Source organism: Coloeus monedula (assembly GCF_965178545.1).
Source record: "Coloeus monedula genome assembly, chromosome: 5".
Lineage (NCBI taxonomy): Eukaryota > Metazoa > Chordata > Aves > Passeriformes > Corvidae > Coloeus > Coloeus monedula.
In genome coordinates this window covers 23,145,564-23,159,576 of record NC_138785.1, presented here as the reverse complement: position 1 = coordinate 23,159,576, position 14,013 = coordinate 23,145,564, and the positions used below count along the sequence as shown (strand labels likewise).

Here is a 14,013-nt window from a genome sequence, read left to right as displayed (position 1 = left end):
AATTTGCTTCAGGTCTCACATGAAGAGATAATGGTCCAATATATTATCATCTAAGCAATAATAGTTCAAGTCTCGCAGTTCAGATACGTACTGAGTTATATGCTGGGTTGATGGGAATTAAAGCTTCATATATAGTAATAAAACTAGTGATCTAGAGATGAATAGATTGGTGTACGGAGCACAATATTTTCCTGCCACAGATTAGAGCAGGGATACTAATCCATAAAAGGGGAAATATACCATTAAATCTCTTTTCACTTGTTATGCATGGAGAGATATAACATGTACAGTTTTAGAGGCAAATGCATGAAAAGAATAAACACCTTCCCTAACATCAAAAGGTTCCTGACTTACGCAAAGATTTGTTTTACCTTAAAAGAAAACTGAACTAAAATTAAGCTGAAATTCCTATATGTGACAGCCCATTCCAGATTGTCTTAATGCTGATTTCAGTGGCATTTCCCCCGTTCCTATAGATTGGAATTTGACCTTCCTTTTAAAAAGCAGAGTTGCCAGATACTACAGAAGGCAAATAAAAAAGTGTATCTGTATTTGGGCCAGCAACTAAAATAAAAATTCCAAATGAAGTTTATATATTAAAGTGGTTTTTTAAAAAATTATTTTCTTAATATGAATGAATTGCATGACTGGAACCAGTTTAGCAGTACCATTAATCAGGTCTTTTGTCTTGCTAATATAAATCAGTCAATAACAACAGATGGGCTGTACACTTTATTATGTGAAAATAAAGATGAATGTGGCATACTGCAGAAGTAAATTTGCAGCTCAAAGTTACTGAGCACAGAAGGGGATTTGTTACGACAGGGGAGAACAATGTGTGTCTTGTGTTTGTGTTTGATCAAGGTTGTAAGGGGAACTTGCTGCACATGACATTGTCATAATGACTGGAAATCAAGTATGTGAATTTTTAGTGTTTGTTTGTATCTACACTCCCAGATCACTCCCAAATGGTTTAATTAGCTTTTTTTCCTCCAGACAAAAGAAAAAAATGTCCAACTACTTAGGAGAGTTAAATAAGAGAGTTATAAAGTTTGCTGCTTTGTTGCACCATTGGGAGATGAACATTTTAAATAACCAGCGATAACTGTCAGGAAGACGCAGATCAAAGTCTCAGGCAAGATTTATCCCCTCATATAGCAATGGAGCACACAGTGAGAGGCAACCCCCATCCAAATTATAGAAACTGGCTCAAGAGGCTTCACGGTTATAACAAAATCACCCCTGAAAAATCTAAGTCAGAGTTTGGTTTTTGTATGGAGAGAGGAATGTCCTGTGTTTAAGTAGAGCTGGTCAGGAGAAACTAATGGAAGTGTTTATTCGGTTGTCAGAAACTGTGTCCTCATGAAAACATAGATCTGTTAGACTGCTTTGGTGTTACCAGATCTTGTTCTCTAAAGAACTGCAAAAAATCCCAGCACAGTCAAATGTCCTATATTGACATTCTCTGTGTTGGATTTTTAGGAATATTTCACTATATAATTACACTAATGTTATAATTATTCTTGCATGTTGCTGCAAGCATTACAATGAAAGCACAACAGCATATCACTGTAATTCAAAAAATGAAATGGAAGACTGGGCTCCAAGATGTGTGTTAAGGTTGATGGCTTAAAACCCTGTCCCAGATCAGCAGCTGGATTGGCTGGCTGTCCAAGCTGTGACACAGCTGTGCCTGGTGTGATGTGCAAGCCATCATGAGGGGATTTAAGGTTCTTCCTCCTCAAAAGATTCTCATCCTGAGAAGCAAGTCACAGCCTGGCACAGGGGAACTGGGGCTGCACCCCCTCTCTACCTGTCAACCACCATCTTGCCACTTCAGCTGGCGGCAGCTGGTGTGCCTTCATGAGAGGGGAGGGGTGCTTTTCTCCCTGCAGCACCTGACCCCATCTCTTTGGGAACACCAGTGACTTCCTGCTGTGGTTCACACAGGCTGATTAAGCCACCTGTTACCTTTCAGCAGTGAAAAGCAGGAGCAAGGGTCCCTCAGTGCTAGTGGAGGGAGGACTAGCTTTACAGTGGGATTGCTATTTTTTTTCTGCCAAACCCAGTCGTGGTGATAATCTATATGTTCCTCTTGAGAAACTGCTCTATAAAAAACCACTATTGTTGCTATTAGCAGCAGCATTATGAGGGCAAGGATTGAACGAGCATTCTCAAGTTTAAAAAGAAAAAAACCCTTAGCTACGATCTTAAATTTTTTTCTGAAACTGACAGTTTTAAATGCCAGTTTCCAGGGACATGGCAGCCTTTGAGCACTATTTGTGCGACAGTTTGTGAATGGTTTCCATCTATATCCCTAACATTTAAGAGTGGTTCAGATGCCTCTTGATAGAAATGAGAAAGAGTGTGGAAAAATAAAGCTGAGCTTTATTATTGCTCAAGAAGAGTAAGGAAGCATCACAGCAAGAAGACAGTAAGAAAACAGGCTTGTACCTGACTGCAGGATGCCAGGTTGGTGGAGAGAAGCAGCTATCACCACAACCAAAATGGGAGACTAGATTGTAATGTGCTGGGCAGTACTTTGAATACATACAAATAATATCTAAACTTTAGAAGTAGTTACCTTCAGAAGGAAAAGCCAAAACCCACACAGGTTTTCCAGGCTGATTAAAGAAATGATTTTGAAAACAACCTTGTTTCTTTTTTGCAGCTTGCTGATCCCTCCTTTTAGACTTGCTAGTTGTCTTTGATAAGGTGCAGTTAATTGGTCAGGCATTGTCATTATTGCCTTTGATAATGTGCAGAAATTTAGTGCTGAAAATAAATACATTTGTTCTTCCAGTCACCAGAAATTAGTGAAGCAGTACTTGTTTAATTATAAAACATATGTGTGCTTTGTTAGTTTCCATCTGTCTGCTTGCTGATTTGCAATTAAATGACCAGAAGAAAAAGATAGGTCCTGTGGCAATTCAGGGGAAATGATTCATCTCTAATGTTTCTGTGTTGTGGATGTCTACAGAGCAGCATGTGGGAGAGGGGAAGAGGGGACGTGTGCATGGAAGGGGATGAGGAGTGCCAAAATTCCTCTTGATTCAGTTCAGACATGTCCCATGGTCATGAAATCACATGAGTACTCCTGCTAACTTACTGTAACTCGTCTTTGTTTTTGGAAAAAAATGGGGAGTAAAATGGAGCAAGGAAGAAATACCTAATGATGAGAGGAAATAGGATAGCAGAAGAAGGAGGCTGGTGTGGTCAGAGTGAAAAGGAAACTGCAGAAATAAAAGGAAGTATGGAAAAATGATAAAAAAATTAAATTTAATTTGAGTCTCTGGAAATGATTAATTGGAGATGGAAATTGAAGTGTTATAGTTGGTCAGAGATTTTCCTTTTGCTAGAAAAATGTCAGGCCTTATTTATTGGCCCTTTTTTCTATCTTTGAGCCAGTTCCCTTCTATTAACTCTCAGGGAGTGATGCATTAGTGAGTCAGGCCTGATACTCCTTATAAAATGAGACACTGAGAAGGACTGGAGTATTTTTAAATTAATATGGGGGGGAGGGGGGGTAGGAAATAAAAATGAAAAAAAAATGGTGAACATGTGTTCTCTTCATAAACAGTTTGGGAGATTCACAAAATGGTTTACTCTGTAAGGTATTCCCATCACTGATAAAGACATGCAGTTTACCTTCATACAGCATGGATGGGTACAATATTACCTTCTTCCCCTCTCTCCTTCATGTGTCCCTGCTCCTTCTTGTCTTTCTGAAAAGCAGTATCTGGAAGGAGAGTCATGCCCCTTGTAATTCTGGACACGGCCTGCACAGGGAAGTCTCAGGTTCGGGGAGGGAGCCGTCTAGCATTTCATCTTCATGAAGACTGGCAGGGAGGAGATAGCCTGCCAGTATTTTCAGTTGGATGTTCCGAGGTGTTTTATTGATCAGCATCAGCATCCATCACTAGGTATAAGGATAACTGCGTCAGAGGTAGAAAGGGGAGATTGAATGAGGCTTTCAGAACTGCCAGCTCGACGCTGGTGGACCTGTCAGGAATTGCCCCCCCCCCCCACCCCGCTTTGCTGCTCAGAGCCTCTTGGGTGTTCTTGTGCTCTGATGGAAGGTGGGGAGAGAAATGGTGAGAGGGTTATTCTCCGATGAGTTTGGTGCTGTCTGATATGGAAGACTTCCTCTGCCCCTTTGTGATGTAAAAGAGGCTGTAAAAGAGGATTTGTGAAGAGGGAGGGAGAAAGGAAAGTAGGCACATTCGGTGTTTTCAGTCTTGCCTCCCACACGATGGATTTTTTTCCTCTTTCTCCAGATTTCGTTCACTGACTTTATTCTTTACCAGCAGCACCAGAGAGGTGCTGAGGTTCCTTATCTCAATAGCATGTGTCCGTGTTGGCCCAAAATGTCACCATGTCACAGCTGCCCTGCCCCATGTCCCAGCTCCCATGTCCTCTGTCCTCTCCGTAGCAAGACTGCCCAGACCAATGTACTACAGACAGAGTAAATAAAGCATAGCTTGGCACCTTCATCAGCAGTCTTAGCAGGAGAGTCAGAGTATGAACAAACAGGTGCACACTGGACTTGCATTTAGTCTTTTGCCCTTAGAGCAGATTTCAAATTGCTCATCTGAAACAAAAGGTGCTATTTCCTATTTGGACCAGCCTCAGCTGCCAGCAGCTATTGCACGCACCTGATTATGCAGTGCTATAAGTCACTATTGAAAATGTGACCTTGAAGCCTCCGAAAGTTTCTATTATTTCTCTTTATGGCTTTGCAGGCAACTCTCCCAAGCTTTAACACAAAGCTTTATTGCTGGTATTGCCAATGATGGTAAAAAAGGACTGATCCCAGACTGTGAATGTGTACATCCCTGTCACATCACAGAGAGGAAAGAAAGCTCAGGATGTAAAGAACAATTTTCTTCTTTGAAAGAAGTCTGGAAACAATAGTGCATCTAAGTTTCAGTTCAGGGATGCTCTTAAGAAAACATTTTATTCAAAAAGTATGCACCTTTTTTAATTTACACAAAGTTTTTTCAAGTGTCTGCCAGCTGAATTTTGGTTCTTTCATTTTCCCTTTACAGATGACGACTTTTTTCATGAGCTTCCAGAAACTTTTCCATCTGATCCTCCAGAGCCATTGCCCCACTTCCTCATCGAACCCGAAGAGGCTTACATTGTGAAGAACAAGCCCGTGAATCTGTACTGCAAAGCAAGCCCAGCCACACAGATCTATTTTAAGTGCAACAGCGAGTGGGTTCATCAGAAGGACCATGTGGTGGACGAGAGAGTAGATGAAACCTCTGGTGAGTTTGTGTTACGTCATGAAGGGATGGGAATTAACACCATTAATGTCAAGCCCACTGTTGTAATCAAGCAGCTGTTTCATATGGCAGCTGCTTTTCTTTACTCCCGTTACATCTGTGAATTCTATATCTGGCATTGCAAAATGTTCCTGTCACAGCACAGAGGTGATGTCTGCATCCAGGGCAGTTGGTGAAACAGAAATGAGAGCACCATGACCACGTCTGAAACCAAAAAACCAGAACTATGCACAAACAAAATGAAATTCCTTTCTTAAGACAGGTCTACTCCCAGTTCACTTCTCCAGTGTCACAAATTCACAGTGGTTGCACTGTGTTGTTGTCACAGCCCAAGAACCACATTCTCCCCAAAGTGTCAAAGAGCAATTGGGTTGTTACTAGAATGATGTTTTCTTAGGGAGATATGAGAAAAAAAGGAGAACTTTAATCAGTTTTCATCAAGAAAGAAGGAGAAAGGACACCTGGGCACACTTTAGAGCAGTGTATTGATCCAGAGCAAGCACCTGGCTGTTATTCATTGCGCTTCTCTGCCTGCTCCATAGAGCCTGTTAGATGGAGAACTACAGTAGGTTAGCATCCCTCCTCAGTCAATACCAGAAATCCCACCAGCAGTCATGGAAGTAAAACAGGATCCTCATAGCACAAAAAAAAAAAAAAATGGGGGAGGTTTTAAAAACTTGAGTAATAAAGCAGTGTTTGGGAAGACTGGTAATCAATAGAGTCTGAGACACATGCAAGGAGAGAAGCAGGACTTACGGCTGTTTTGATGGCTCTGAGAAATAACTGGATACCAAGCAAGAAGGTGCTTTCCATTTGGGAATTACCCCACCACTTGGTCTAATTACTTAGAAAAATAACTCCACCAGATGTCTTGGAAGTCTCTTGTGAACCAGGTTTTATTTGTTTCAGCTCATTTATTTGCACAGAGATCAAAAGCATAAGCTTTTCTTGGTACTCTCACTTGAAAAAGAGAAGGTGGGTGTAGGAAGAAAGGCTGTAGAAAAGAAGTCTGTATTAGACTTGGGGCCTGCATATTCATTTGTTAAAATTGGCTTTTCCACAAGTTGACTGCTGGGGAAACACTAAAAAAAAAAAAAAATAATTCATGTTGCTTAATACATCTTCAGGGATTTTTACTCCATGAGGGCCCAAGGGAATGAAGGGCAAGCAGAAGGAGAGCTATGACTGGGTTGATTTTTTAAGCTTTTGTGAACATCAGCATTTAGAAACACGAAAATTTTTCACTACAGGTGAAATATTCATTCTTTTTTTCTCAAAAATCTCATTGTGGGAAAACTTGGTGACGCCATAAAGCAAACTGCATTCTACAAGTGTAAAAGGCCAATCTCTAAAAGAGATACATCAAAATATTTTAGAGGACAAATACTTTGCATAACAAACAACAACAATTATATGCAAATGAGAACCATATCCAATTAAAGATTAATATAAGCTACTGGAGTTGGGTGGGGGGAAGAGGGTGTCAAAGCTGTGCACATCAGGTTATTAGCACAAGAGCCACAAACTTAGTCATACCAATAGCTTGTTAAAACGAAACTGTCATCAAAACCCAAGTATGTCAGTCAGCCTGGTTGTTACCAGAATATTGGTTAATGCATGTCACAACGTTTATGCACCTTCCTGTAGGCAGATTTGGAATATAGGGCTCATAGCAACATAATTGGTATAGAAATGGGTAAAGAATTTAATTCAGGTTGTGGTAAAATAGTATTTTCTTTAAAGCAACGGAAGCTCAGGAAAATATATTCGCTGCAGATGAAGCTGTAGAAAAAAATTGCAGGAGACAGTGACTGTGAGGGTTCATTCTGGTGCCCGAAGAAGGAGATATCAGCTTGGCAGCTTGCACCAGTCAGGCTGGCAGAGCCCTTGGACTCTATCACTTTTGATACTATTTTGGTTTCTTGCGCTATTTTTGACTAGCTAGTACAGTTGTAACCTAGGGCACAGCAGTAATGACTGAGCTGCTCAGAGGGTGATGTAAGGATGGCAGTCCAAGCCTACACTGCTGCTGCTGCCTGCAGGCTTGTGGTTAGAGAGGCAAGAGAAATTGCCCACAAACCAGATTAGGTCTAGACTTCACATGGGTAACCTGGGGCTCAAAGGGATCTCACTCACACAGTGTTTCTGCAGGGTCAGTCGTGTAATCCAGCAACTGTGGGAAAACTCTGTGCTTTCTTCTTTCCTGGTATTTTATTGTTCTTCAGTTCTGTTCCGCCTCGTTATGAAAAGAGGATCGTGCTGAGGAGATATTCTGCTGCTGGGTTGGAACCAGGCTTTCAATTCTTTACACAGACAAGCAGAGCAAAGGAAAACAAGGCAAACAGACAATAAAATATGAGAGGAAAGGAGTAAAGGTCACTTGTGCTTTCTTTTCTAAAGGACAAGTAATCAGGAAGAAAGCGAACTAAAATACAGGTGTGATGCTAGCAGTACATCATCTTGGGATTGTAAATGATGCATGAAAGAGAGAAATAGGTTTTGATTTGCAAAAGATTATGTGTTCATGGACTTTGAGCCTGTGCCCAGGAATGAAATCTATGTAGAGATGATTAACTCTTCTCATAAGGCAAATTTGTTTCTGTCATTGATGAGACCAGAGAAAACAGCACAGCAATAGCAATGGCACACAAGATGGAATTAGAGTGCAGCCAGGCTCTCATTGAAGAGAGATGCTAGATAGAAATGTTGTACGTATTAAGAAGGTTAATTTTTAAGAGAGGAAAATAAATATTTATATAATTTTTCTCTGTTTTTTTTTTTTCTTTGTGAAAGAGAGAAGGCAAAAAATAAGAGTGATAGTTATATATACTTTGCACTGTGGGGTATTTTTAAACAGTGGGTAAAGCTTTGCTGTAAAGAACACGCATGGGGACTCTGTGGGAGTTGTTGCTGTCTGGCTGGAGAGGATGAGAACTGTAATAGTGACAGGGTGTTCTAGTACCACTTTATTTAATTAAATTAGCCTGAAGAGAGAGCCTTGCAAAATATTTTACACTGATCGAGTCTGAGAAACCAGAGGCTTTACAGAGAAGATCATTACACTCTGTTTTTAAATCCTCAGACTCACTGGAATTTTTCTTCTTTATGGAAAAAGCTAAGCGTTTTCATAAAGAAGTCAAATGGGGGCTTTGGAAATGTCTGGTGCACATCTTTGACTCTTTCATTTCCTATGTGTGTGAAATACAAGGCAGGTCATTGTCTTTTTTATGCCTTTATGTCTCTGGAATATTTTCCATTAATGTAGGAAAGAATAAGAACACTGGTTTTAAAAAACAAATATGAGAGTTCTGTTGAAGGAACATTTGATTTTATGGCTGACTGTCATGAAAGATAACAGCAACAAAAATAAAAGGCGCCCTCCAGAACTGGTGCTTTTGTGGGCAAGAAAATTCCATTGTTACAGGGCAGGAAGTTCAGTAGCATCAATAATTGTTAGAGCAATTTGTGCACATTTTCCACATTATTGTACCTCTGAAAATGACTATGGCAAGAGATTTTTTTGCAATGAGAATGGCAAAACACTGAAGCAGGTTGCTCAGAGAGGTGATGGATGCCCCATCCCTGGAAATGTTCATGGCCGGGCTGGATGGGGCTCTGAGCAACCTGATCTAGCTGAAGATGCCCCTGTTCATTGCAGGGCATTTGAACTAGATGACCTTAAAGGTCCCTTTGAACCCACACCATTCTGTGATTCTGTTACTTTACTTTGCATGTGTGCTTTTATGGAGAAATATTTTCCAAAACACGCATGCCGGTTCTGCAGTGGTGAGAGAATTGTGCATGTATAGAAAATCAGTGTCTTGCACCCCTTTCATTTGGACAGAGGGATTACATGCTGCTATATCAAACCCCACATCCCAGTGATGTACAAGAGAAAAGCAGAAAAAAATCTGGAGTTTTTTTTTGTCTTTCCAGTTTGGATATGCATTGCAACATTTCCTCCTTGACTATTAAGGTGAAATGGTCTATAAACCCCCTCTTGCCCTCTGCAATGCCAGGGACATGTTCTTCTCTCTCCTTCAAGCAAGGAGAAAACTTTTGTGATTCTTAAAGTGCTAATTAAATAGACATATTGGGCAATTCAGCCAGCATTATTGTTTGCCTACACTGTCTGTCTTCCTCTGCTGGATGTATAGGGAGAGGAGGGCCTGGGGAGTTTGCTGATGACCCCCCGACCCCCCCCCCCCCTTTTGTCTGATTAAGAGGGTTTATCAAACTGCACTTGGAGTGGACAAATACACACTTCTTTTCAGAGGGAAACCTGACTTCTTTTTTTTCAGTTTCTTTACACAGCACTGAGATTCTGACACTTACTTCCCACCATTACCATTCCCAATTAATAAAGTATTTTTGGATGATTTGCAGATTCAACGAAAGGAGACTGAGCTTTTGCCGTAGGGTCAGCATTGATCTGGCAAATAGGAGTTTGTTATCTTAAGCAATGGGTTTGGCAGCCTGTCGAGGGAGTAGATACCCAGCTAGCCAAGTCTTTAATAGATCACCCTCTCAGCAGAAAGATCAAGGATTGACATCTGCCCTTTTGCCTTCAAAAGAGCTCTTACAAGATCCTGCAGCCAAGGCAGCCAAGGGGGGAAAGCTTCACAGTCACTGTGCTCTTCTGGCACCATGTACAGAAGCAGGAAAATCACTCCTGGCACAAAAGGCTCTGTGGCTTCATCTTCCTCTCTGCGTGTACATCTCATGAAAGCCATTTATTTTGGTGTTTGTCACACCACGTATTAGAAGGCTGCATTGCCCTAATGACAAAAGTCACAGACGTTGTTTAAGCTGGGACTTCTGATTGTACAGCAAAGATCATTATACAGCCTCTCATTTTGAGAAGTCGCATTTGTTTGTCTTAGTATTTTTTATAAAAAAGAAAAGCCGTTATTTCTTAGTATTGCATGTCTTTGAATAACAGCATTGAAGAACTTAATTTGGCAGCCCAAATACAAAATTCCAGTGCCTCCAATCCCCAAGTAAGCACAGCTCAGGGAGAGATGTGGAGGGATAATGTTTTACTTGTTTCTTTTACCCCTAGATCTTCCTTTCCTTACAGCTATTTTCTTTCTCTGGCCATCTTTTTTACTTAATCTCTTTTGCTTCTTGACATGTTGTAGCCTCCTAATTTTCTGTATTATTTTTGAAGAATCCATAAGATAAGGAAAAAGCTATTTTTCCGAGCAAATGTGACCAGTGTCCCTATGAACTTCACTACACAGATAACAAGTGATGCTGAATGCTGCAGTTAGACCTAGCCTGCGATATTTTCGTTCTCTGGGTAGAATACCTTGGGGTTATGTTAGTAAGGGTAGCCACACATCATAAATAAGGATTGCTTTCATTCTGCCATTGTCAGAAGTAATTTTATTTTCCATTTATCATTGGATCAAATCCATTACAGACATCAAGCACCCATATACAAAATAATTATTTCTCAGCAACGTATTGCCAATTTTCAGCTCTGCTCCTTCAATACTCTGCTCTAATCCAGCTCGTTTCAAGGAAATTTAAAAATGTGCCTGAGTATCTCTTCCCAAATGCTCCTATTAATAGTTTTGAGATGTGGGTTAGAATTGATACTACAATCTGTTTTCTTCCATAATTTGAAGTCTGTTCCCTCTTTGGAAGGTTGCTGCAAGTGAAACATGCTTATATACGTATGGTCTGAAAGGCTGCGGGTGGTGCAGAATGAAGCACATAACTCTGTTTCTCCAAAGAACTGGAACTCTCTGGGGAAATACAGGCTCTTTACTTCCATAAAATATATGGAGAAACCCAGGGTTTTTTTCCTACTTGAAATTTAAGTTGCAGGCATTTTTTGCTGTCACTTGGGCCATCTTCTTTCTGCTTGTTGCTCCCTGTGTCCTGACAGGCAGCTCTCCTGGGGAAGAGGAGCCCTGTGCCCATTACTGCTGCAAGAACATCTTCAAAATCAGCTGCTGGGAATGTGGTTTCCCCTCACCCAGATCAAGGGAATACCCATCAACAAAGCTGCTGCAGGCAGTGTTTTCAAGAAGACAAAGTTTGCACTTTTATCTTGAGCAATTAGTATATTTGGACAGAAAAAGTAGCCATTTTGGAAGCATCAGAGGAAACACACAGAGAGGTAGAGAACCACCATTTTCTAGGACATGCATTTAAAACAGTGGGGGTTTTTCGTTGAAGTAAGTGGAGAAATTGCTAAGGTCAGGCCATACCTGAAGAAGGGAAATAAACTTCTGTAAACAGAGTAAGACCACTGGACTAGATATTTGCTTCTGGAAGCAAATCTTACAGGCAATACCAAGCCATGCCCCAAGCCCAGGGAAATTATTTTTTTCTTTAAAGGCCTGCAAAAGACTTGATGGTTTTTGTGTTTAGACTCAACTGAGTATAGTATTCACTTAAAATATATGCTTTAACATAACAATAATTTATTATTTAATCAAACTGTTGTATGAGGGGGTTTTGTCCCTCTAAGCCTTTGTGGAAGGCTGCGTCCAGCTCTTAGACCAAGACACCTTTTTGTGTTCATAGCCATTGAGACCTGCCTGTCCTTCTGCTACTGCTGCCCTTTCCAGCAGATCTTTTTCTTGTGGGTGTGTGTGCCCAGCCACTTTTGCAGGCAGCAGCGGTGGACCTTAAAAACGCTCCTGGTGCTAATCTGACTGGGGCATGTTCTCCCAGCCTTGCTCTATCCTTCAGGGTACTCAGGCATGCTAACAGAGGGAGCTACTCTTCCTGTAAGTTAATCCCTCTCTCGCTCCTCCTCTGAGTAATGATGGGCCCATGGGAAGGGTCATTTGCCCATTCCAGATTTTCTGTGTATTCACCACATATCTGTGCAAATCACTCAGTGTCTCTGTTATTTACCTCTGCAAAGTGCTTTGGGACCAAAAGATAAAAGCTTTAGGATATTTATTCATTTCTTATGGCAGCATTAACTTCCTATCTGCAGCTGTTTGCCTGATTGTCCTGGAGGTTTCCTGTAGGCTTCTAGAAAAACAAACCTGAGATAGGAAATAAAGTTACTTAAAATAATTAGAAGAGGAATATGGATGCCTAGTGCATCTGAAGCTTTTGAAGATACCCCCTTGAATATTTCCAGCCTACATCCTATCTCCTCCAAGTTTTTCCTTCATTAAACCCTTTGTTACACACTCATAATCCCAGTAATTCCCCAAAAGACGTCTTTTGACATCAGTCCACCCACCACAGCTTCAGACTAGCCACAACTTTGCACAGCAATGCTTCTTTTTTTCCGTCCATGTTCCCCAGCTCCTTTTGAGCCCTTTGTGTGGGATCTGGAGCCCTTGCGGTGAGGGTGGTCTGATGCCTGAAAGGCTCATAAATGTGATCTTGATTTGGAAGTGAGTCCCAAAGCTTAGTCTCCATCCTGCACCCACTGGCCTAAATGGAAAACAGCTGTTTCTTGGATACAGTAATGGCAGAAAAGAAGAGCAGGGTGGAAAAGAAGAGCACATCCAAGGTCTTGTGGGCTGTCAAACAAAAGTGCTGCACTCAGTAGCACCCTGGCAGGAACATTTGCATCCTGTAAGTGTAGTTTCTTCAGTTAATTAAGTATGAGAACGTGTAGGACTAGTAGATCTGTAGTTTCTTCGCAAAAATACCTGAAAACACTCAGAAAATGGAAGGTCAAAATGATACCTTACTTTTTCTTCTGGGCAAACAAGTTACAGTCTGATGCAGCCAGGGTATGTGGCTGTGGTCTAACACCGTTTAGAGACATTGAGGTCTTAGCGACTGTGCTAAACATTTAAGTGCTTTCCAGACTCCCTTGATATCTGCCTAAGCTTGTTATCTCAGTTACCTGCATGCTATCTTCGATGTTTTCCTCTATTAGCTCGTTAGGTAGAGAAATCATCATACGAAGAAGAATTCTTATTCTTTAAAACTACATTGGAGAAATCCTTTCCTTTTTTTATATTTTTAATGTTTTTTTAGGAAAAAAAGCGCATTTGTATGGGGCAAAGCCGTATGCATAGATCAGATTTAGTGAGGCTATTTTTGCTGTGCAGGTAGGGTGCCAAATCACTGCTAATACTGAAGGGGAAGAGAGGTGCCTATCACATGCTGCTGTGACCCGTCGAGGATCTAATTCTGTGCTGCCTTTAGAGGTTCACTGCCTGTATTCATTTTGTCATTGCCCTGCATTCCCAATTTGTACATAAATGAGCAGCATGATGTGGTAAGTAGCAGCAGCGTTGCCATTCACCTGCAAGGTTACCTACAGCTCTTTCTCCTCAGGTTTTGTTGGAATGTCTTTCACAATTCCTTGTAACTGCTCATCCCCTTCATATTTTGATTGTAAGAGTAGAAAGTGAGTCTTTTGTCAGACTCTTCTGTCTCTCCTACCCCCTGAATACAAGTCTTTAAGCCCTTGCAGCCTCTTCTATTTTTCGCTCCCAGGTTTTGATTCAGAGAGGCTCTTGGTCGGTTGATTGCAGTTTCTGGGTTCCCAGTGACTTGTATAATTATGTTTTTATAATGAGGCTGATGCTGCACCTGGGTTGGTTGCTGCACTCTCCTCTGAAGAGGAGTAAAGACTGCCAGCCCTGAGGAACAGCAATGCCTAGAAATGGATCAGGTTTGTTTTGGGGGTTAGATTTAGTGCTTTTGTTTTCAACTAAGGTGGAAACTAGTATTGGAATTCAGAGTGGTGGGTACCTAGAAAAAAAAGTGTAAAAGGAGGCAGCTAGAC

At 41.1% G+C, this 14,013-nt stretch overlaps 1 protein-coding gene across 2 annotated transcripts in view; it reads left to right on the top strand.

The window, feature by feature from the left end:
* UNC5C (unc-5 netrin receptor C) overlaps positions 1–14,013 on the top strand; it is a gene marked incomplete at both ends in the record, with an annotated part of 247,333 nt that overhangs the window by 153,132 nt on the left and 80,188 nt on the right. For both annotated transcript variants that reach the window (XM_082282545.1, XM_082282544.1), the window contains one exon: positions 5,049–5,270. In XM_082282545.1, the coding sequence (XP_082138671.1) occupies positions 5,049–5,270 (222 nt within the window). The remainder of the gene's footprint in view (positions 1–5,048; positions 5,271–14,013) is intronic.